Source organism: Panthera tigris, chromosome B3 (assembly GCF_018350195.1).
Source record: "Panthera tigris isolate Pti1 chromosome B3, P.tigris_Pti1_mat1.1, whole genome shotgun sequence".
Classification (NCBI taxonomy): Eukaryota; Metazoa; Chordata; class Mammalia; order Carnivora; family Felidae; genus Panthera; species Panthera tigris.
The window spans coordinates 116,974,398-116,999,178 of record NC_056665.1 but is presented as its reverse complement, the minus strand read 5'-3'; the positions used below and the strand labels follow the sequence as shown (position 1 = coordinate 116,999,178).

At 45.4% G+C, this 24,781-nt stretch overlaps 1 protein-coding gene and 1 long non-coding RNA gene across 2 annotated transcripts in view; one reads left to right on the top strand and one right to left on the bottom strand.

The window, feature by feature from the left end:
* The window catches only part of LOC122239658, a 55,182-nt gene extending 43,183 nt beyond the window's left edge, over positions 1–11,999 (top strand). The window contains exons 3-4 of the long non-coding RNA XR_006218977.1: positions 10,924–11,012; positions 11,750–11,999. This is a non-coding gene — a long non-coding RNA (uncharacterized LOC122239658). The remainder of the gene's footprint in view (positions 1–10,923; positions 11,013–11,749) is intronic.
* Positions 1–24,781, bottom strand: part of RGS6 (regulator of G protein signaling 6) — a 585,661-nt gene that overhangs the window by 173,872 nt on the left and 387,008 nt on the right. The window contains exon 3 of the mRNA XM_042990036.1: positions 960–1,059. Coding sequence (XP_042845970.1) covers positions 960–1,059 — 100 coding nt within the window. The remainder of the gene's footprint in view (positions 1–959; positions 1,060–24,781) is intronic.

Here is a 24,781-nt window from a genome sequence, read left to right as displayed (position 1 = left end):
CCAGAGTTTTTACCTTCCCACCAGCAATGTGTGAGCGTTCCAGTTGCTCCATAGCCTCACCAGCCCTTGGTGTTGTCAGGATTTTTTATCTTAATTATTTTATAAGTATGTAGTAGAAACTGAAGCCTTCTGGCTCCCCAAATTTGGAAAGCGAATAACTAGATTTTGATGATGAGAGAACTCTCTAAAGTTTTATCTTAATTTATTTGGTTGTTTGTTTAGATACGATACAAGCCTATGTGGTGAAATTATGAAGAAAGGCAACAAACTGATCAGGATAAGAGCAGATAGAGGTTACCTACTGAGGGAAGGGAGGCAGATGTCATCCATTAGGCCCATAAGGGGCCTAAGATACTGGTGATGTGTTACTTAGGAAGCAGGCTGGTAGACACATGTGGCCTATTTTAGTATTATACTTGAAACTATACCCATGTGTTTGATATACTTCATAATTAATTTTTGAAGAAATGTCCAAGCATACAAAACACACCAAATCCCCAAAGTACTGCAGAAAAAATATTCTAAAACCACTTCTTCCATGAGTTCAAGTACAGTCAGTTGAAAAACTTAAAAAAAAAAAAGCATTTTGTAGAATTTGAACAGAAGACTTTCTTAAAGCTTGTTTAAATCTAAAATCATTTCTTTAATATGTCTGTGCTTGTGTACATCTCGTAGGCTAAACTGCTGATGGGCTATTCAGGTCAGTAATGAGCTTCTTTCCAGAAGCCTCAGCCTATACACGGAAGGGTGGTCATGGCAAAACCATCCTTAATCATTGGCAAAGAGCAGCTTCTTCTGGAAACCATGACCACAACTCAACTTTGTCTAAGAAGCACATTGAATGTATCATCTTTACTATCCACAAATCTTTAGACACACCCCAGGTCACAATCAGCACTATACAACTCTTCAGTGGCCTTTTCCTATTGCCACCAACACCTTGTAAGGAGAAAGTTTACCTGTAACGACACTGGGAATTTTGGAGAGAAAGCTCTTGACTGTTCTGATGGGCACACCCCCTGTCTTGTCATCTTGCATCTTTGTGATGATGTCTTCAATCTGAAAGAGAATAAGGAAGTGTCATTTTCTCCCATAAAGTAATGATAAATGATACCTTTATTAACAGCCATAATGAACATGTATGAACATGAATGCCAACAGTAGACATAAAAAAACAGCCTCCACCTAGGCAGTCAATAAACATAGTAGCAGGATCTGCAATAAACCAAGCACTGGGGATGGGATGAGGCCATGAGATTATATATGAGAACACAAAACGTGGTCTATAAGAACAGACTCTGAGATCAAGAAGGTAAGGAGGGAGAAATATTAGGATTCCTAATGAGATCCACCATGTAATTCAATATGTCTGCAATGATTCCTCCTCTTTCCCAAGTTGGGTTTATACACAGCCTGGACAATATGAACCATCTGGTCTTTGGGACCAGTGCAGGAGCCAGCCAGAGTCACACAGGAGAAAAGATAAAGACATGGAAAGTTCTGATTCCGAGAAGTCGGAGGACAGGTTTCAGTGGTTGTTTGTGGTGGTGTGAGGGTGGTCACCTTAAGCCAGGACTAAAGTGGGACAAAAGACAGAATCCTTTCCTTTTGGACTAAATAAGTCACATTGTCAAAAGAAAGACGACGGTGGGCTGTGGCTTGAAGTCAGTTAGATTTTATTAATAAAACAAGTTGCGATGTACATATATTGAAAACAGAACAGAGAGAGGAGACGGACTATTAAGGATTTAGGTGCCTAAATTGGGAAACCAATCTGTAGCTAAGAATTTACAAGTCAGATGTAATTTCCTGGGCAGAAAGCTTCAGACTAGGATACAGAACAATCTGTGACAAGGACATAGATCTTATTGTTTGAGGAGGTGGGGGTAGGGAGTGACTGGAATAGGGGAGAAGAGGAGGTTTACTTTTATTACACATCTTATTTCCCTAAGCAAAAGAATATCTGTGAAACGGATTCTCGGAGTGCTTCTATCAAAGATGCATAAAATTTTAAGTCTAGAGATTTAAAACTATAGCCCATCTAGTCTAACATACTGGCAATTGCAGTTTGAGGTTGACTTTCTCAAAGTCACATGGCAACTTGTTTGATAGACATAAATAACTTGTTAAAAATAAATAATGAGGTTAGGATACAGAATAACTTGATAATAATATATAATAGCTAAAATATATTAAGAATGTATTATGTGCTAGGTGTTATTCTAAGTATCATACAATATTATCCTATTTAATGTTTATGATTACTTAATAATCTAGATTCCACTGTTATCCTCATTTTTCAGATAAAAAGATCTAGTGAGGTGTATCAACCAGGGTAGACCAGATTAAATTATTGTAACAAATAACTGTCAAATTCCCAATGGCTCAGTACAGCCGTGTTTATTTCTCTCTCATGGCTCAAGTCTATCACAGGTCACCAGGGGGACTCTGCCTACTGTAGTTACTAACTAGGCTGATGGAATAACTACCATCTAGAATGTTGCTCGTCATTGTGCTAAAGGGACAAGAGAGAATTCTGGAGAATCTGGTATTGGTTATTAAATGCTATAGCCAAGAAGTTACATATGACACCTTTGCTCAGAATTCTTTGACCAGATCTAGTTACACAGCACCACCCACCCACAAAGAAGCCAGGGTTCCAGTCTTCTTGGTGCCAAGAGGGGAGGGGAACTGACCATCTATGAACAGTGTCAATGACCGCCACAGAAGTTAAGCAACCTTGCCAAGGTCACACAGCTACCCATTTGTGGATCTGAGTTTAAACGTAGCCACAGACCTTAGATCTCAGGCTTCTTACCCCTGGGCTGCTCTGCCACCCAATAAGATTCCCATAAAAGCAGCCGAGCAGGGAGACCATTTTCCTTTGGATATTTCTGGGTTTTCCTGAGAAGTACTGATAATGAGAAAGAATCTTAAGTTCCTGGCCCTTTAGGGAGTGGATGAATATATCATGCTAAAAATAAAAGTAAGTCTCTGAAGACCCATTAAATGACAGGATAAGAAAAATTTTCATCCACATTCCTGGTAATAGTTTCAGCTAGTGCCCTGCCTTGCTGCCCCTAAACTCAACCCAATGATTCAGAGTAGTCTGAATATTCCTTACTGATAGCCAAGGAGACTTATTCCTAGGAAAAATGGTCATGTTTTCAAGGTAATCTATGCTTTTGATCTAGTGTGCTATCTGAAGCCAGAAGTATCAGTTACCCTGATGCTTTTAATAAAATGGACTCAAAATCATCGGGAATTGGAGGCAAGCCAATATTTCAATTCAGTTAGATACCTGACTTGTCATTAGATGATAGCAATTTCCAGTCTCTGCTGATGTGGGCTGGATTTAAAGACCGGCTATGCAGAGGAAGCCTCCACGATTCGTTAGTCATTGCACCACACCACTGAATCTTAAAAGGATGTATTTATTAAAGAAGACTTCTCTTTTCATGTGGGCTCACTATGTGCCAAGAGGTATATTATTTATCAGAGGTTACAGCTAGGTCAAAAGGATAACCCCCTTAAGTGACCAGAAAGGGAATTACATTGCAGCATAGTTTACAACACAAGATGGGTGAAAGAATGTTCATTGGTCCCCCGTTCTTGAATCCTCCATAGTATGAATATATACCCAAGTCCTTGCCCTGGCCTCATCATGATGAGCAGGGAGTCTGCCCCTTGACTTTTAGGCTTGGGCCATGTGACTCGCCTGGCAAATGGGAGGATATTGAACATGATGTGAGCAGAGGCTTTCAATGCACCTGCTTGGTCATGCTCAGCCTCTTCTCTTGCCCTCCTATATCAGATAGCTGTTGTTCCAAGAAGGGTGAGACACATCTGGAGCAGAAGGGACCCAACACATAGCTAGACAGGTCAAACCTCAGTTGACCTGCACACCCATGAGCTTATTGTTGTATGTCCCTGAGTTTGGGTGGTTTGCTATGCAGAAGAATCGTGGCTCTAGCTTACTGATACAACAGGGCTCTAAAATAAATGCACCTATCAAAAATTGCTGAAGCCACACAAATGCTTAATGACAAGAATCAATGAGTCCTGGAGGTCGGGTATCCTAAAATCCAATGCTTTTTAAGAATCTAGAAATTCCAATTACACCACCTACCATTTTCTTGAAAATTCTTAGGGCCTTACACTCCTCTGCAGCCCATTCTGTTGTTGTGTCAGGAAAATCTGTGATAGCTGAGGTTGATTCCAGAGCACGGTCCATTGCAACATCAGCTAATAATACTGCTTTTGAATATATATATATATACATATATATATATATATGTATATATATATATATTTTTTTTTTTGGGGGGGGTCATGGTTTCTGGTAAAATGCTAAGAGTACAGACCTACCAAAAAATCAAAAGTGGGCTCCAGGAGCTTATATAAATTATAATGGCACACATTTTCAGAACACCTGAAGAACACCTACATATGATCAACACTGTCCTCGGTATTATTTTGAATAGATTGACTAATGTATTTCTCGGTCCTGAAAGTTACTCAGTAAATATGTTGAAATTGAGGCTTAGAGAGGTTAAGTGATTTTCCCAAGGACAGCTAGTAAGTGGCAAAGCCCAAATCTTTGTCCAAGTCTTCCTGACCCTAATGCCCAAGCTCGATCAAATCCAAGATTCATCTTATTTTCAGTGTCTGCTGACAGGGCTCCTGAGTTACAAGGCACTTAATACTGTTTGCATTGAAGGGGAAGTTCAGCCCAGCCCTAAGGGGGTGGAGAAGGAAACAGAGAAATCGATCCAGATAATCAGATTATCAACCATCTCAGGATTTATTTCTGTCCAATGACTGCTGATGCTTTGCTGCTCGGTGTTTTCTCTCTTTGTCCCGGAGTCTTGGCACGATTTATCCTCTACTGGTAGATCACAGCTCCTGGGCTGGGAACGGGGAGATGGGAAGGTATATACTTATATTTCCTTGACTATTCAGTCCCATCTAACTTTTGACACTTTTTGTTCCTGGAAAAGGACAACATCAATTCGCTCCTGGAGAAGGGCAACATCAATTCGCTGACATCCTTTAACATGAAGCTCTGTGTCATTAGGAAGAATGTTCCCCTGTGGCAATCAATAAGAGGTTGGCTCTTATTTGACAGCAAGTGATGCAAAAAACCTACTTGGCAAGCTCAGCCGGTTCTGCATGGGTGAGTCACAATGACCAGGACGCCCTTCTGCAAAGGCGCTCAAAACTCAGCACTGGCATGCAGGTAGAACATTCTTCCAAAGAGCAGAGAAAATGGAAACCATTACACCACAGGGTGGGTTTCCTCTGAACTGAGGAATGTTATGGGACAGGAAAGTTATAATTCACGGAAATAGCTGTGGGGTGTAAGAGAAGAGTGAGGAGAAGCAAAATCATCTCTTCACAAACGGAGGCCCCAGAAGGACAGTGGGAAGAACACTGGTCTGAGGCCCGTGACAAGTGCTAGCCTTAACCTCACTGATTTGCTGTGTTGGCCCTGGACAAGTGATTTAACCTCTCTGGACTTTACTGCCCTCATCTACAGTGATAGGCCTGGTTGCTAAACTGAGACTTCTAGTCCCAGAACACAAGAGACTTCTCTGACTTGACCAATGCAAAGCAGTGTCTGCAAGAAAAGGACAGGACAGGCAGTCAGGCCTCTGGCTTCCCATTCCCCACGCGGCCCATCTGCCAGGCCGCCCCATGCAGAATGCTTCTCTGTGCTGAGGTGCAAAGTAGGGTGCTGAGCAAGACTGGGGAGTTTTGATGTTTTCAGAAATCATTTTGGACAAACGGCATCAGAAGCCAGATACAGTCATGATCCAAAGAGGCCCCGATGCTGCTCCTTATTGATCAGTTCCACGCCTGCCCATCTCTGCTTATATAGATGGCGCTCCTGACAGAAATGACTAGAGGACAGTATTACTTTTGTTTGTGTAAATTAATGATCTAGTGAACGAATTTATTTAGCTCCTCCAATTTTTCCTCGGTGGAAAATTAAAAATCTTCGAGAATAGGCAAACTATGTTGCCATTTAAAAAACAAAAACAAAAAACAAACAAAAAAAATCAACAACAACTTTAACACAGAAAGTATGCCTCAGGCATGAAGTCTTTTCTACTGAAGCATTTCATCTTGACTTTGCCATCAATTGCCTGTTTCTAGCTACTAAAGCCTGTTACTTCGGCTCCCGCATTTCATTAAAGACACCTTCTGTTCTGGTGTCCGGGAATGAGTGAAAATGACTCTTTGGACACATCTTATCAGCCCAGAGGCAGGAATCAGAGCTGGCAAATGATAATCATATTTCTTCATCCAAAATGTGTATGCTTCACTGAGCATGCTCTGTCCCATATGTGTTCCATAAGATCAGGCTAGGTCTCATTTTTATTTTTAAAAACATAGCACACTGCTATTCTCTACTTAAATGTACTCAGCTTCCCTTACTGGTTTAGTGGACATTTATTGAGCACATACAAAGTGCCAGGTAGTTTTAGTTTCTACAGTTACAAAAGTGGGTAAAAGACAGTCTGTTCCCTTCCATAAGGGACTAATACATTTCAGAAAGACTCAGGCCTCGAGACTCAAAGTTAAGGTTGTGACAACAGAACCAAGTGTGGGCTCCCAACAAGGTTCACACGGAAACACTAAGGAATAGTATTTTCAGAGGTCTTCAAAAGGGGACCTCCCCTCCCTTTTTTGCTATCCTGTTCAAAGGACTGTGATTTCAGTGGCAGGAGGGGAGGCTGGAGATTCCTTGTGTTAGCTACAACAATGATTGAAATACCTGTTAGTCTGTTTTCAGTTCAACTGACTTTTGAATCACTGTATCAGTCTAAAATGCTTTTGATAAAAAGCAAAAACAAAAAACAAAAAAAATCCAACCTCTAAACACGGGGGATTATTTTTCCTACATAACAAGCAATGCGTACGTGGGTGTCTGATAGCATTATTGCAGGCATGCAGTTCTATGTGAATGTCCATCTTGGCCTTTCCCTTGTGGTTGCCAGAGAGCTGCCCCTGCTCAAGGCATCACTTCCACGTTGCAGAATAAGAAGAAAGGCGGGAAGAAGGGTGGGGGTGTTGGTATGGCTGTACTTGTTCCTTTTATCCAATAAGCATATACCTTCCCAGAAGATGCCAACAGATCTCTGCTCTAGTCTCACTGGCCAGAGCAGGGTCTCATGGCTACATGTGGTTGCAAAGGGCGCTGGGCAGAGGGTAGTTTATCTAGCCTCTATATCCCACGGAGGCGTGGGAAGAGGGGAATGAAAATGTGGCTGACTTTGTCTGGCAGAAAGTTCCTGTATTAAAGAACATTCATTAAGGATGGTTGGGCAGGTCTGGATTTCTCCCTGATCTGTTCTCCAGGCCGCAGCCTGTGATACTCGTGAAGGAAAACTTCATCATTTAACTCCCCTACTTAGAATCTGTCTATGGTTTCTAGTGATTACTCTGTTATAGGCTCTTATAGGATCCTCTGTCTTTTGTCTATATTGGTTATCACTTTAACTTGTACTTGCATTTTCTGTTACACTTTCTCATCATTTAACCCTAATAGTAGGTGCTTAGTAAATATATATTGAAAGAATAATTGAATGAATGAATGAATGAATGACATGAGTGCTATATTCTTTTTTTAGTTGAAGAATAATGGACGTACAATGTTCTACAGTTTTAGGTGTGCAACACAGTAATTCAATATGTATATACATTACAAAATGGTCACCACAGTAGGGTCTAGGTACTATTTGTCACCACACTAAGTTGTTACAATATTATTGACTATATTCCCTATGCTGTACATTACATCCCCTCGTCTTATTTATTTTACAACTAGAAGATTGCACCTCTTAATCCCCTTTGCCTATTTCCCACCATCCCCCCCGCACCTCTCTCCCCTCGGGCAGCCACCAGTTTGTTCTCTATATCTCTAAGTTTGTTTCCATTTGTCTTGCTGGTTCTTTTGCTCTGTTTTACACATATCAGTGAAGTCATATGGTATTTGTCTTTCTCTGTCTTATTTCATTTGGCACAATACCCTCAAGGTCTATCCATGTTGTTGTAGATGGCAAGATTTCATTCTGTTTTTATGGCTGAGTAATATTCCATCATATATATATATATATAATATATATATATATATATATATATATTATATATATAAAACATTCTTCTTGGGGTGCCTGGGTGACTCAGTTGGTTAAGTGTCTGACTCTTGATTCTGGCTCAGGTCTCGATCTCACGTTTTGTGAGATTCAGCCCTGCGCTGGGCTCTATGCTGACAGTGCGAAGGCTGCTTCAGATTCTCTCTCTCCCTCTCTCTCTCCCTGCCCCTCCCTTGTTCTCTCTCTCTCTCTCACACACACACACACATACACACACACTAAATAAATAAATAAATCTTTATCCATTCACTTATCTTTTTTTAGAATTAAAAAAATTTTTTTTTAATATTTATTTTTTACTTATATTTGAGAGAGAGAGAGAGAGAGAGAGAGAGAGAGAGAGAGATGGAGTGTGAGCAGGGGAGGGGCAGAGAGAGAGACAGAATCCGAAGCAGGCTCCAGGTTCCGAGTTGCAAGCTGTTAGCACAGAGCCCGAGGCGGGGCTCGAATCCATGAGCACTGAGATCATGACCTGAGCTGAAGTCGAATGCTCAACTGACTGAGCCGCCCAGGAGCCACTATCCATTCACTTACTGATGGACATTGAAATTGCTTCCGTATCATGAGTGCTATTTTCTTAAAGAACTTTATTTTGGATTCCAGCATCAAATGTGATGCTTGATATATTAGCATATATATTAATAATATATTATTAATATGTATTAATTATAATTATATTATAATTAAATTATATAATTATTATTAATATGTATTAATATATCATTAATATATTTGTATATTACATATGACATATTAATACATATTATGCATATTATATAATATACCTATATATGATATATGATATATATATGATCAAATATAATATATATTCATATATATTCATTATGTATATATATGAATATATATAAGTACATATATATTAGGGTTTAGGGGTGGTATATGTTCGCTTTAAAGTAAACTTGGAAAAAAAAAATAAAGTAAACTTGGTATTTACATTTTTAAAGATCATTCTGCTTTGGAAATGGATTAAATGAACAGAAATCTCAAGATTCCGTGAACCTTAGCAACCGTGTTCAAGGAATTGCTTCATAGGCACCCAAGGATCAGTTGAGCTTGGAGAAGTTCCCCAATGTACTGTGCCCGACATTACCCAGGGGCAATGCCAGGGTAGAAGGATAGGCAGTGTTACTTGTTTAGCCTCCTGGAGGCTTATTTTTATGGCTTTAAGCATTACTATATGCAGCGCTTCATAAATTACTTTTATGGAAAGCATTTTCCCCCATTTAATTGAAGAGAAAAACGGAAAAGGATGACATTCTAGGTCAGTGAACAAATGGGTTGATGACATTTTAGGGGAAATGACTTTCCCCTGAGCTTGGCTAGAAGAGCAAAGCTTTAGAAGGCATAGTGTCTCTTGTAAAAGAATCTATTGTTTGCTTGGAAATATGAGTGGAACAGGTCCTCCGGGTGAGCCATGGAATAAGGAATCTCCAACTGCAGAACACCAGCTACAGTGCAAATGAGGAAAATGGACCCTGATCAATGAAACATTCTAGCAATGTGAGAGGACCTAAAATCTCTATTACAATCTTCTCAAATTGCCCTAATTTGTGTGCCATCTGCTTCTTATTTTCCTCCCTTTATAGAGAAACACACTGATACTTAGGGACAGCAAATTGTCCAAGGCCAAATGGGGCTGTTGAATAATGAGATTACTGGTACTGAACTCAGGCAGTCTTGCTTCCGAGCTGGCTCTCCGGATCACCACGCCAGCAGTCAGGGCAGCTCCCAAGCAGACCCCGGTTCACCTACGGCTTTAGCAGAGCAGAAGGTGCAGAGGATGGGACCACATCCTATACTTAAAAGTTTAGTACATAGTGTGGAAGGCAGAAAAAACCCGATCCCCTCAAAAGGTGTCTACATCCTGATTGGTGGAACCTGTGAATACGTTACCTTACATGGCAAAAAGAGACCCTGGAGATGTGATTAAAGTTAAGGACCTTGAGATGCAGTGGTTATCCTGGGTTATGCAGGTGGGCTCAGTCTAATCACATGAGTTCTTGAAAGATGAGGACCCTTCCCAGCTATCGTCACTTAGAGAGAGCGTAACCATAGAATAAAAGGTCAGAGAGATGAGACTCTGTTGGCTTTAAAGATGAAAGGAGGGACTACAAGCCAAGGAAAGTGAACTTCAGATGTTGGAAAAAGCAAGGAAACAGATTGTCTGCTAGAGCCTTCAAAAGGTATACAGTCCAGCCAAAGCCTTGATTTTAGCCCAGAGACACCCATTCTAGACTTCTGATGACCAGAACTGTATGATCATAAATTTATCTGTGTTAAGCCATTGAGGTAATCTGTTACAGCAACAAGAGAAAACTAATACACACAGTGACCCCCTTGCTCATGAATCAGTGTTTGGAAAATCAGTATTCTGCATTGTTTCCAAAACATATCAGTATTTTCTCCTCCTGGGGAGGCAGTAGATGGGATTTCCCCACATTCCACTGCTCTTTGTCCCTTTTTTGACAGTCAGACCAGTGGTCAAGCGGCAATTGTGATGGTCTGCTTGGGGGAAGATGTCAGGGTTGAGGATGGCGAAAACATCTGTCCATAACCTGAAGTAATTTCTTCCGTGACATTTTAAACGCTTCAGTTTCTGGTCTACCAGGGACCAATTAGATGGGTGGCTCAGAGGTTACTTCCAAGGGCTTCTTAAATGGGTCACAGTAGCCCATTAATTAATGCCAACACCACGTTCTACACATGGAAAAATAAATACGATTTTTATGTCCCATCTCAGATTTGATCTTATCACGTTCTTCAGCCTGGCCCACCAAAGGGAACTAGCCCACAAGGAACACCACGTGGCCACACAGCCCAAATAATTAGGTAAGCAGGATAAAACACTCCAAATTCGAACATGCACCTTTTCATATTATGTTTCTATAGAAAGATTCTAGTTTTAACATGTATATCACCTTCCTCTTGGATGGAGAAAAAGCCTCACAATATCTTTGTTTCCAAAGAGAAACTGGTCCATCCAGTGTCCTGGAACATCACTACAAATTTTTTTCCTCCTGGAGAGGAGCAAGGAACATAAGACCTGTCCTCCCCTCTGACCCCACGGACATCCCGGACTCTGCAATCACTCATTCTTTCTGGCTCACTTCCTTCCTGACTCTACCTCAACACCTTCCCCTACTCCAAACTGAACAGCTGAACTGGCAACTGGAGTGAATTTAAGGGCTTGGAATGATTTATGTAAATTTTCTCCTCCTCAAAAGCCTGCTGTGGCTCCCTACTGCTACAAAATAAATGCCAGGTTTCCTACTATGGAATTCAAGGCCCTCTATGATTTGGCGTCAAACTACCTTGCCAGCATCAGCTCCCAGAATGCTTTGTGTTTCAGGACACGCCCATCTTCCTTCGAACAACAACCTCTTGTGCCCCATCCTGGCTCATGACCTGCTTCACCTAGCCACCGCAGACCCATCTGGATCCTAGTCAGGTGTTCAGGCCCCGCCCAAAAGCCCCTCCTCCAGGGAATGGCCCTCGATGTTTCCAGTACGTGCACACATATATATTATAAGTTGCCTATAATTTTTACTTCCTTCTTCCATTCCAAGGGTGTGAAGCAAGAGCCAGGACGTGTCTGCTTTGCTCAGGACCACCTGCAGCCTGTGCTCAGAAGATCCCGAGGTGGCAATGTCTTGGTTGTAAACGCGTCCTTGTAGTTGGCAATGTCACCACCCTTGGCTCTCCAGGGCCCATCCTGCCCAGCTCTCCTCGGCTCAGTGATGGTGATTCTGTGTAGTGTGGTTTCATCTGTACCTTCCAGCCTGCCCCGAGAGGTGCACCCCTCGCTGTTTTCTTGGATCACAGCCTCACCGCACTTGACTGTGCCATTTTCTCTTCCTGCGCCGTTCCCTTTGGTTGGTTATGCCATTCTTCATGTCTGATGCCCCTACCTGTTCCCGTGAGCACCAGAGTCACCCCTGACGGAGGAGACTGAGACAAATCATGGTGTGGGGGGAGGGGGGCCCAAAGAGGCAAAATCAGGTTAAACAGTCCTAAAGGGGGAAATAGGAGGTGAATCATCACTTAACTGCAAGTATATTCGAATGTTCACTAGGTGCTAGGTGCTGGGAAACCAGACAGGCAGGTCTTCCCTTCATGCTCACCTTTTAGGGGGAGGCCCTTCGAGGATGTTCAATGAGCCTAAGGAAGAGGGGCACAGTCCCCAAGGGGGCCTTCCAGGAGACGGTACAGTAACACCACTGACTTCGGGTGATTCCTGCCTCTAATCCCGAGGAAGCTCCTGAGCCTGTAGCATTCTGGGGTCCTACTGGACCCCAGGGGGCAGGGCCCTGGCCAACCCTGACTTGTGCTGCCACATGGACAGCAGCAAGGATTCCATTTTGGGTTTCACGTCTCATGCGTCTCCTGCTCGTAACCAATGCTGCTTCTGAACATGCCAGCCCTGCGTCTGATGTTTTCTGGAACACATTATCTAAGGGATGCTGGAGTCCCCTTCCAGGGCTGTAACTGATTGCCCAGAGGTTGTGGTCCCACCTGCAGAGTTTGGCTCCTTCCCCTCACTACCCTCCTGTGCCATAAAACACCCTGAGCCTCTCTCCACTTCTTATGTGAAGGAAGAATGCGCCCTCCCCCACCCCCGACCTGGTCTTTCTGAACTGGCTAGTCTCTCACTTTCATTCCGGCCACCAAGGGATTAAACAGAATAGACCAAGGAACGATGGGTCATTTTCTCATCTTCTTAGGCTTGATAATATTTCCCCAAATTTCTTTAAATCCATGAATTACTTTATTTTAAAGACCAGCAATTTATTTCTAAAATTTAAATGAGTATGGAGGCAAAGCTCTTAGAGCACAGTGCCCGGCACAGAGATAGTTGTTCCTGATAAATGTTCATCTCTCCTCCTTCAGAATAGATCGTAATTTCTTCTTACATCTGACGCAAGGGAGTAACCACAGAAGATTCTACTACTCCCTTCAGAAGGCCAGGGATGAGCCCTTCTTTTGTGTCATTGCCTCAGAGGACAGCACCTGCTACCAGAGAGCCACGATTTCCAAAAGGTGTCCCTAAAGTCACTTCCCACTGGATGGGGCCCACTTTGCATAGGTTTCCAACTACAGAGAAAATGATTATTTCATTGCCCAACTCCGCATTACCCCACAGCTTTTCAGAGCAGTGTGGTTTTTTTTTTTTTTTTTTGGCCTTAAATCCCAAGCCCCACCATGAGGCAGGATAAAGAAGCAGAACTGTCCAGTCCAGAGACAGCGCCTTGCCAAGGGGAGGCCTAGGACCTGCCTAAAGGAAAGACAAGCTTTGCAAGCCCAGGAAAAGGTGTCCCCTTTAATTTCCAAGTCCTTTGCCTACGGCTCCTGAGATCACAGATTAAAAGAACAACTTATTTTTCATCCCCAAGATAATGAGATGGAAGACAGTATCTATTTCTCTGATTTAATTCTGATTTTACTCTAAGGAGCCTGAGCAACTCTGGGAAGCATTCGATGGATTGCCAGCTGCACACTGCAAACGGGGATAAATACCAAGATCTGAAAATACACCCGGCAACGCACCCGTTCTCCCTTGGGAGAATGGCAGGGTCATTTGCCATGACTTCTGTTAATCACCCAGATTAAGTGGCTGGCGTCCTCACTTTGTTTTTAGTCTCCCAGTAGCTCTCCTGCCTCAGGAGGACAAGCGGCAGGTGGGGCCCGGGAGCCACAGGGGTGAGGGTGTGGGGGGTGGGGTGCCCAGCCCCACCTACGGGGGGGGGGGGGACAGGTGGGTGGAGCAAACGTGGCCAGGCTGGGCTCCAGTCAGGAGGCCAGGTCGCCTAAGGTTTCGTGTTCTGTGAATGTTGCTGCCTGCCCCACAGGGTCCTCGGGAGGCACAGTGGAGAAAAAGATCTTAACGCAGAACAGCCGGTACCCATTCTCCATCAAAAAGAAACTTCTTCCCCTATTTGTGGGTTGCGGAGCTGCGCGGAGCCAGGAGGTGGAGAGGAGGGACGTGTATCAAGAAACGACTGGGTTTGAAACACCGACTGCCCACAACAATATGGGAGGGAGTGGGTTTTGTCCCCTACTTGAGGAGCAGGGCTTTCGCAGGGCCTAAACCACCTGGGGAGGGGTGTCGACCCCACCTGGTGGGGGAGGGGCCGGTTTCAGAGCCCACTCACAGCAGAAAGACCTGAGTCTCAGATGTGACTTCCATGGGTGGCTTTACTGCTTGACAGGAGCTCCCTGTCGCGCTGGTGATATTCTTAGCACGCCTCATTGCGACTCCCCTTGTGATGGCTGAACTGTGTCTGCCCCCAATTCTTAGAGTCCCCCAGTGCCTCAGCACGGGGCCTCGTTTGGAGATAGGGTCTTTCTAGAGCGAATCATGTTAAAATGAGGTCCTTAAGCTGGGTCCTAATCCAACCCGCTTTATAAAAAGGGGATATTTGGCCCCAGAGATGTGTAAAGAGGGAAGATGGGAAGACACAGGGAGAGGACAGCATCCACAAGCAAAGGAGAGAAGCCTGGGACAGATCCATCCATCACAGCCCTTGGCTGTCACCAACTTGACCCCGAATTGGAGACTCCAGAAATTTGAGTCAAAATATTTATGTTGTTTAGGCCACCCAGCCTGCAATACTTTCTTACAGCAGCCCTAGCGAACTGGTACATTCCTCCTGACTCTGCAGACCACAGACTTTAATTTTTTCCAGTTATTTCTGTTCAGCATGTGATGAAAATAATTTCCTCTCCCTTCCCTTCCCCTCCCAGGCTCCCGTTCCCCAAACACACACACACGCTCACACACACACACACACACACACACACACACACACACTCTCCCAGGAGATGATGACTAATTATTTTCAGATTAGACAGTGTTCCACGTGCCAAATGAACTAATTTGACATCTTGTGTATTGTCTGGTTCCCTGGAAGCCACACAGCATACTACCTCGAAGCTCTCGCTTTCTGAAAGCCAAGACTATGTCTAAGATTAGGGCTGAGAATGAATGCCAGATTCACAGACCAGATTCACAACTATGAGGGTCAGGAAGACACTGTTTTCCAGAATCAGGAGTGAGGGATGTCATGATTAGAGTTGGTCTTTTGTTTGTTCTAAAACTATGTGTGATAAGGAATATATATAAACTCCCACACTTAGGGCACAGACACATGGATAAAACACCACACAAATGGTTTGAGACATTAATGACTTAGCAGCCCAAATGTAAGATATTTTGCTGTTGAGTCAACTGAAAACTTACAATATAATGTGGCAGCAAGCAAACCCCAAAAGATCAATTTGATCTTAGGATGCATTAATAGAAACATAGTGCCCTTAATGAGGGAGGTGATAGGGCCCTCATGTCTGTACTGATGAGGCTGCACTTAAAATGCCAAGTTCCCTTCTGGCACCAGACTTAAGAGGACACCCATGAACTGCAGCCAACATAAAAGCAAGTGACCTAGATCTTAATGACAGCATTAAATGGCAAGGGTAGAAGTTGGCGGGGCAGTGATTAGTCCCTCATCCCAAGTGTCTATCAACTTAAATAAAATCATAGTCCAAGTAAAAAGTGTGCTTGCTCTGCAAATGCAGCCCCCCAGCGAGGACTGCAGCCCTTGGCCCTTTCTGTGTAGAGATTCTGGACCTGCCACTGTCCAGCTCCTGAAGTACTTCTTGAGCCAAGGCATGGCCCCTAGGAGCCACTTTTGCACCTTAAAATGCAACGAAGTCAGCTTGGAAGAGAAACTTGTTAGCCCATTAGCCTAGTCCTCCCTGGGGTGAGTGGGTCCATTCAAGGTGTGAATTCTCTCCAGGGAACTCAGGGAAGAAGACCCCCTAAAAGATAGGAGACAGTGGGAAGTGGAGGGAGAGGTGGGGGTGGAGGGGGCAGTCTGAGACTTGAATTCTAAGGGGGGAGGGTCCAGGTGGGGGCTTCAGGCAGAAGGGGTGTGGGTGGAGTTGGGATAGAAGGGCCTCCCTAGAGCCCTGGGGGCGGGGTGGGGGGTGGGGGTGGAACAAAGTGTCCTGGAGGGAGGGGAGATGTTGAATGGGGCGAAGGTCTCCTGTCCATATGCCCCCAGAGTGGCTTTTCTGCCTGCGGTCCTTCCTCTTGCTTTGTCACAAGGGAATCACTTCCCCTCTGCAGGTCTCAGTCTCCTCATGAGTGAATTGGACCGGCTCCATCATGGAACACATTTTTGCAGAATATGCTTAAGACACAATTTCCCTCATTTCTCTGAAATCCCAGTGCCTCAGTGGGTGCTATTCGGGTTTCTGGGTGCTTCCAGGTCCATCCAGACCAGCCTGCCTCATCCCTCCTGCCGTCAAGGTAATGATGGCTCTGGTGGGAGGGGTGGAGAAGTGAGAAGGAAGAAGTGCTCCCTGACTTGCCTACCCTGTGAGCCACCTGCCCTGCCTCTTCCCCAGGTCAGTGTAGGGTTCAAATGAGACATATATAGAAGCCCCTTCAAGAGCTGGGAGGGGCCACACTTGGCCTGCTGCCCCTGGGGTGTGTGTGTGGGGGGGCTCCGCACGAGCCTCAGGGGGGTGGGTTCTGGCCTAGTTGGGGGGTTTCCAGGACTGAGCCTTATGGAGAAGGACACATCATCCAAAATATAAGTGGGTTCCCTCAAAATGTCCCTTTTGTCCCCAAGGGGCCTCCTTTGGGACCGATTACTTGCTGGCTCAGACATTCTCCCTGGCTGTTCTGGAGCCTGGGGAATTGGAAGGCAGAGGGTTTAGGAGCGGGATTGGTGAGGTGGAGGGAAGCCACACAACCTGCGTTTGCAATAATGTGTGTGCCGCGGAGAGAGGAAACTTCCATTTGATAATAACTTCTGACAGATAAAAAGCCTTTGCCAACAAGTAGGTCATTTTGGGATGCAGAGATTTGATGGGAATAGAAATCTGATGTGTGTGCGCGCGCCCTTGACTGTGTGTGAACTTGTTACCTTGCAGTGCTGGTGGGCATTTAGATTTCAGTGGCTTGGCTGTGAGGGAACAAGAGCCCTTGGGGAATGTGATGGCTAGGGGCATACCTCCTTGAGGTCACTGGGCCCATCGGGAAGGGCCCTTTCCCGGCATCTGCGCTCCACGGGGGAGCAGTTGGGTTTGAGCCCTGAACACCAGCAGAAGGAACACTGCACAAATCTAGCACCGCAGTGAGTGGCTGGGAGAAACAGGATTTTGACAGTGGAGATTGTTGATGGGGTGCAACACAGCAGTGGGGACTATGTCCAGGGGACAGAAAGAAGCCAAGGGGCTGCCTGGAATTCTGAGCATTTGCAGAAGCAGGCGTGACCGTGATCCCCATCCGAGTGGGAGACAAGAGCATTCTCCGGATGACATACCAGTTAGGTCCCCTCCCCTCCCTTATCTCTCCCCAAGCTGGCTGTCCTGCCCTGTGGCTCAGGCAGGAGCTGACTGCATTCTCAAGTGTGTGTTCAGAGTTGAAAAAGCTCAGACAAAGCATCAACAGAGACCTTTACTTGACTCGATTTCATAATATTTATTAAGTTTTTTCCTAAATCACCATTTGCTGCAACCAGATTACTGTGCATCCTCGGAGGATGTCCCATTCCCAAGGGGGACGGAGGGGGTGGGGGTGGGGCTGGAGCCTGAGACCCACAGTGGGGTGGTGCCCCCCCGTGGACCAAGAGGCGCACAGAACTCAGCCTTGCCTCTAACGAGCTGCATTACCATGGGCGAGTCCCTAACACCTCTGTGCCCCAGTTTCCCGTTGCAAATGAAAGGGTTTCAATGGTTTCTAAAATCTGCTCCAGTTCCTACAATCTCTACGATTCTGTCCTCCAAATATACAGCTTGTCGTGGCTCCTCAGGACATTCAGGAGATGCCATGTTCCCTGGAGAATGTCCCCCTCCTCTGGACCCCCATACCCCTGTCTCCTGCCATGGCCTCTCCCGTTCCTCCACAGGAGAGGCTGGTTTCCGGCACTAGGCAGGGAAGCGTGCCAGCGTTCTGGGGTTCCAAATCGGGACGTCCGGTGTTGCTGTCTCCCCACATTCTCCTGGGGGTGGATCGGTAATGAAGGTGATATTTTGACGTTCCTGTGCCTCATTCTCCCCTCTCTCTCACTGCGTCCAAACTCAGATGGGAACCGGGCGTGTTATTACATGGACTCTCTAACCCCCGGCAGCAACCCTGAGGTTCCCAGCGTGAGGGCGAACCCGCCACGTGGGAGGAGACGGTGCCAACTCTCTCTTTGTTGGCGAAGCTTTAAGGGCTCTGCAAAACCCCACTGTAGTTTGCGAGCCATCTGGAGCCTGCAGGAGCTAAGTTCAAGTTGTTCTCAAGGAGACCTGCTGCTGGCAACGACCCACAGTGTCTGGCAGACGGTTTCCTCAGCCAAGTAGAAGCTCGGGGCCTGCAAACAGCACCTCCAAAGTAACTCGGGCTGAACCGTGTCTAGCCGGACACGGAGCCAAGAGTCCTTTTCGTTAAATAATTCACAAGCCACCCCTGGGTATGTGAACACAGCTCTGGCTAATGTGGGCCGACAGGTGATTTCATGCATCATTTAACTCTTTGCATTGCAGAGGAATGCAGCAGAGATGAGATAATCGGAATAATTTCACATTTGTAAACAGCTTTTTTTTTTTTTCTCGAAGGAACAAAATATTGCAAACACGAAGTGTAAAAGAAGCCTTCATCTGGATAGGCCACGGAGAAAAACAAAATTGGGCATTTGTTAGAATAATTAATGGGACAAACCCCTTCCTCTATGGGGAGCGAGTGGTCTTCTAGAGAGGTTCTCAAGGGTGGTGGGAGGTGCTGCTTGCACTTGGCTCTAAAGAAAGTGCAGTGAAAGTCAAGTTGAGAGGAGGGGAGAGAGGGAGAGGAAGAGGGAGAGTGAGAGAGAGAGAATGAGAACAAAAGAAAAGGGCAGTACACCCTTGACCTTGGCGCTTTGGTCTGAAAGGAACATTGAAGCCCCAAGGCCAGGCAGTCCTTCCCTGACACCAAGAGGAAATGGTACTCTTGAGACCGCCTTCCCTGGACAATCATCTCCAACAGCATTTCATCCTGTGCAACCCTCTACAATAACAGCTTCGCTGGGCAGTCCCATCTTGCAAAGCATTGGAGGTGAACGCACCCTGCGAGAACACGCAGCCTCGTATTTATTCCCAGATGGCGAATGAAATCTGAGCGCCCGGTCATGTCTCTGACAAACTGCTACTCTTGGTACAGAAGGTTTTCAAACTCTGTGGGCAAACAGCTCCATCTTTTTATTTTATTTTTTTTTAAGTTTGATTTATTTTGAGAGAAGGGTGGGTGGGGGACGGGAAGGGGAGAGAGAGAGGGAGAGAGAGAGAGAATCCCAAGCAGGTTTTGCACTGCCAGCACAGAGCCCGAGGTGGGGCTCGACCCCCCACTGCAAACGGTGAGATTGTGACCTGAGCCAGATCCAGAGTCTGACGCTTAGCCGACTGAGCCACGCAGGCGCCCCAAACAGCTCCATCTTCTAGAACAACAAGGTGATGCTAGGTGTGGGGGTGCTTCAGCACAGCGAGCCAGGGCAGGTGCAATGGGAAAAGTCTCCTGAGCCTTCTGTGACTAGCACAATCCTGGGCCGCTGGGTTGCCTTGATCACGCCCCTCTGCAGACTGACCCTGCGGATGGGCTCCGTTGCAAAGCCCTTGTTTGCCCGGCCCGGGAGCCCCGTCTGCATCATCTGTGATAAACAGATGAACTGGGTGGGGTAGCTTTGCTCCCAAGGCACCCCCTGCAGACCCCTGGGCTTGGGAAAGAGGGCTCACCGACAGAAACTCGCATCTTGTCTGGGAACATGGGCCACGCCAAAAGCTCTTAAAATGTCATCTGCGTCTGGCCAGGGGTCTCTAGGCCCCGTGCAAGGCTGCCGTGAGAGGGTTTGGAACTCTTTCTGACGAGCGTGCGATTTGAAGCCCCGTGGGTCTGAAATGAAGTATCCGTTCATTAGCACGGAGTTTAAAATCCTGCTTAGCTGAGGTATAGGAAAAGTGAATGTCCTTGTCGATGAGTCAAACTCAGAGAGAGACGTGGCCAAGGCCTTGACTTTTCAACCCGCCGACAGCCTCCCTGGCATGGGCAGGGGAGGACACGCTGAGAGGGTATTTATCCGCCTCGAGCGCTCCCTTTCCCCCAGGTCCCCCGAGTGTTCGAGGCGCTGCTACCCTAGGGGGCTCACGCAGGCTCGCAAGCACTTCTCCTTTATTTACAGCCTACTCTTCACAGGGGAGGGGTGCAGCGGGGCACACGCAAATCACAGACATGCCAACGGAAGACAAGGACTTGCAAAATCTGCTCTTGGGCGGAAGTGTCGCTCCTTCTGTGGGGCCTCCCTAACAGCCACTGGCTGTGTGTTACACACACGTGGTGGGCGTTTAATACATGCATTCAATGCATTCGTTGTCCTGCACAAAGCCCGATGGGGGAGAAGTGGACTGGAAGGTTTAAAACCACCATCCTGGGCTGGAGTCCCAGGGGCAGATCCTAGCAAGGGTCCCCATGTTGTAGAGAAACATTTGACCTACAGTGTCAGCCCCTCCCTTACCCTGTGCACCTGCTGTGTCTGGTAACGGGTAGAACACAAAACGTGTGTGATACCATCAAAGAGTTAATAGTTCACCCCAGGGGAATCTTTATTCCACTCAGAAGTTTGGTGTGGTGGCCCCTGATCTCAAAATTCATTGTGTAGAGAAGGGCAGTGAGTTGTGTAGTCTGAAGTGGTGAGCAGAAATGCTGCCCTATGACACCCTCCCAGAGCAGCTCTTAAGACCCCATTTAGGGGACAGTCCTGCATGCCCCTTCCGCCTCAGTTTCGCAAGTTCCTTCCTTCTTTGTTCTACAGGTGCCCATTGCCCTCATGCTGGTCTCCACCTGCCCCATAAGATTCCCCACTTGGCCTCTGCTTTACAAAAAGCACTTCCACACCATAGATTTTTCCAACCTGCTAGTGACATTTAAATGAACCTATCCTGGGGCACCTGGGTGGCTCAGTGGGTTAAGCATACAACATCTGCTCAGGTCATGATCTTGCGGTTTGTGGGTTTGAGCCCTGCGTCAGGCCCTGTGCTGACAGCTCAGAGCCTGGAGACTGCTTCGGATTCCGTGTCTCCCTCTCTCTCTGCCCCTCCCCTGCTCACGCTCTATCTCTCTCTCTCTGTCTCTCTCAAAAATAGATAAACATTTGTATTTCCCTGATGATGAGTGACGTTGAGCATCGTTTCATGGTACAGACTCTCTGGAAAACAGTGTGGAGGTTCCTCAAAAAATTGAAAATAGATCTACCCTATGATCCAGCAATAGCACTGCTGGGAATTTACCCAAGGGATACAGGAATGCTGATGCATAGGGGCACATGCACCCCAATGTTTATAGCAGCGCTTTCAACAATAGCCAAATTATAGGAAGAGCCTAAATGTCCATCAACTGATGAATGGATAAAAAAGATGTGGCTTATATCTACAATGGAATACTACTTGGCAATGAGAAAGAATGAAATCTGACCATTTGCAGCAATGTGGATAGAACTGGAGGGTATTATGCTAAGTGAAATAAGTCAGTCAGAGAAAGACACCATATGTTTTCACTCATATGTGGATCTTGAGAAACTTAGCAGAAGACCATGGGGGGAAAGGAAGAGGGGAAAAAAAAGGTTACAAACGGAGAGGGAGGGAGGCAAACCATAAGAGACTCTTAAATCCTGAGAACAAACTGAAGGTTGATGGAGGGTGGGGGAGAGGGGAAAGTGGGTGATGGACATTGAGGAGGGCTCTTGTTAGGATGAGCACTGGGTGTTGTATGGAAGCTAATTTGAGAATATTATATTAAAAAATAAATAAATATTAAATAGACAAACAAACAAACATTAAAAAAATGACAATGGTTTTTAAATGAACCTATCCTGGGCTCCATAATTCTAGAACTGTCTTCTTTGTCCTAAAATGGAAAAAAATTGTGTATTGCTAGTTCATTGGTACTTGCCTTCCATGTAAAAGAATCCCGACAGGACTTTCTGGACATGTAACACCAGTGTAAGCCTATGTGGGAGAGCACTCCCTTGGGGATGCCCCGGGGTTTCCACAAACACTTCCTCTGAGCAGGCAGCGCTGCGTCCACAGGCACACTGCTCTCCACACCTGCAGTGCTGGGGTCCCAAGACATGGGGCAGGGGGGAGGGGTTGGAGGTCTTCCCTGATTTACGGCTCCTCACCAAATTACCATTAATGGTAGGAAGCACCTTGGAGTGTGTGTGTGTGTGTGTGTGTGTGTGTGTGTGCATGCGCACATGACTGTATGTGTGTATGCGTGTCTGTGCACACACATGTGTGTGTGTGTGTGTGCATATAAGGGAGTGAGTGAGCAAGCAAGAGAGTTTTCAGTAAAGGTTTTCAACACCTAAAATAACAGAGAAGTGGCGGTGTGCGAGTGCAGGGGCTAGCTCACATTTTCCTCAGTCAAGTCAGATTCTAACATGCCGTGTCCGAGTCGAAAAGTTTCAAGAGTCTCTACTCTTTGTGACTTCTCACATCTCACCCACTTTCTTGTTCCCAACAGCCCTCAGACCTTCCCGTGCACCCCGTTGATTTCAAGTGTGTAGGGCTGGCCCTCACAACGCTGCTTTTTTCTCTTCCTTGGTATTTCATCTACAGTCAGCCATCGTGGCTACCAGCTCACTGGTGATCCCTCTGTAACCGTCAGGCTTACCCTCTTTACTTCCTACCACCGAATGGCTTTTGCTCAAGTTATTAGAGTCAGTGTTTCATCTATCCATTTGTAAGGACTTTGAAGGCAGGGACCGTTTCTTGCTCTTTGCACACGTGTTTAATACTCTTCCAAAAATATTTATTGAGAGCCTAGTGTGGATTGCATGCTTGTCTAGAGTGACTTTATTTAATCCCAGTAGCACCTCCGCAGGGTATTCTATTTTAAAGGGATGCTATGGAAGGGCAGAGAAGTGAACCACATGACTGCTCTGCGGCAGTTAGGAGTGACAGAGGCAGCGTTTGGATCCAGGTGTCTGAGATCCAAGGCCAGGACATAGTTGTGCTTTGTCAGCTTTAGTCCTTTTCATCTTATTCTAGTTGTGCCAAGGACTAGGTAACACCTAGACGTGGCTCTTGAAATAAAAAGGGTTATTTTCCACCAGGGAAAGTAGTATGCCTGACTGGCAACGTATACTGCTCTCCCTGTTAGTTAATTATGCACAGGGAAGGCAGATGTTTAAGTCATTAGTGTATGACAAAGAAAATTAAAAACACAGTAAAGCACAACCATGCACCTTACTAGGTTGTGATAGTTAGATGAAACTTCCTTTAATTATTGGGTAAAAGGTGGGTAGCATTTACTAAGCAATTACATGGAATTGCCAGGCACTGTACAGGTTGCTTTTTCATGATTATCTCATGTAGCTGTGATCAGAGCCTGAGAGGGGCCATTATGATCGTTCCTGGTTCATAGAGAGGGAGACTGGGGTACAGTTTGCTCAAAGGGAGATGTAGGATTTGCATTGGGATCTAAATTAATTTAAAATTGATTAACTTTTTTGTCTTTAAATTTTTTTTTAGGTTTATTTGAGAGCGGGAAGGTAAGCAGGGAGGGGAAGAGAGAGAGAAGGAGAGAGAATTGCAAGCAGGCTCCAGTGTAAAGCCTGATGTGGGGCTCAATCCCATGAACCGTGAGATGGTGACCTGAGCTGAAATCCAGAGTCAGACGCTTAACCTACTGAGCCACTCAGCTGCCCCGGAACTGGATTCACTTTTGCTTAGGTAACACATACACATGATACAAAATTTAACAGATAAAGGGGCACATTGAAAACTCTACTTCTCACTGCCCATCCTAGGCTCTCAAGTCCCCTCTCAAGAGGCATCCACTGTCATGGTTCATGAGGATACGGTCAGTGATATTCTATTCATATGTAAGCACGCACTTTCTGTATAATAGTCCTGATTACTATCTGCATTATTTTACAGTGATGATAGCATACTCCACAGTACTTTTAGCAATTTGTTTTCTTAGAGGTCATATCGTTACAGGACATATCCCTTCATATACATTTAATAGATGTTTGCAATAATGCATCTATATTGATCACCAGTTTATAATCTTTTGCTCTTACAAACACTGTGGCAATAAATATTCCTATACATACATAATTTCACACAACTGCATGTACACACAATGGCATACAAATGCAAATGTAGGATAAATTCCTAGAAATGGAATTTCTGAGTCAGAAGATTATGTTTTGATAAACACTGGCAATTTGTTCTGAATAAATATTGTAATAATTCATGGTACCACCAGAGATCTATGTGAGTACTACTTGATTTCCTTATAATGCTGCCAAAATGAGAAATTAAATTTTTTGATCCTTGTCAATGTGAAATCTAGTAGGTTTTTGAAAATCAGTATCTTGGGGCACCTGGGTGGCTCAGTCGGTTAAGTATCTGACTTTGGCTCAGGTCATGATCTCACGGTTCATGAGTTTAAGCCCCATGTTGGGCTCTGTGCTGACAGTTCAGAGCCTAGAGCCTGCTTGGGATTCTGTGTCTCCCTCTCTCTCTGACCCTCCCCAGCTCATGCTCTCTCAAAAATAACAAATAAAACATTA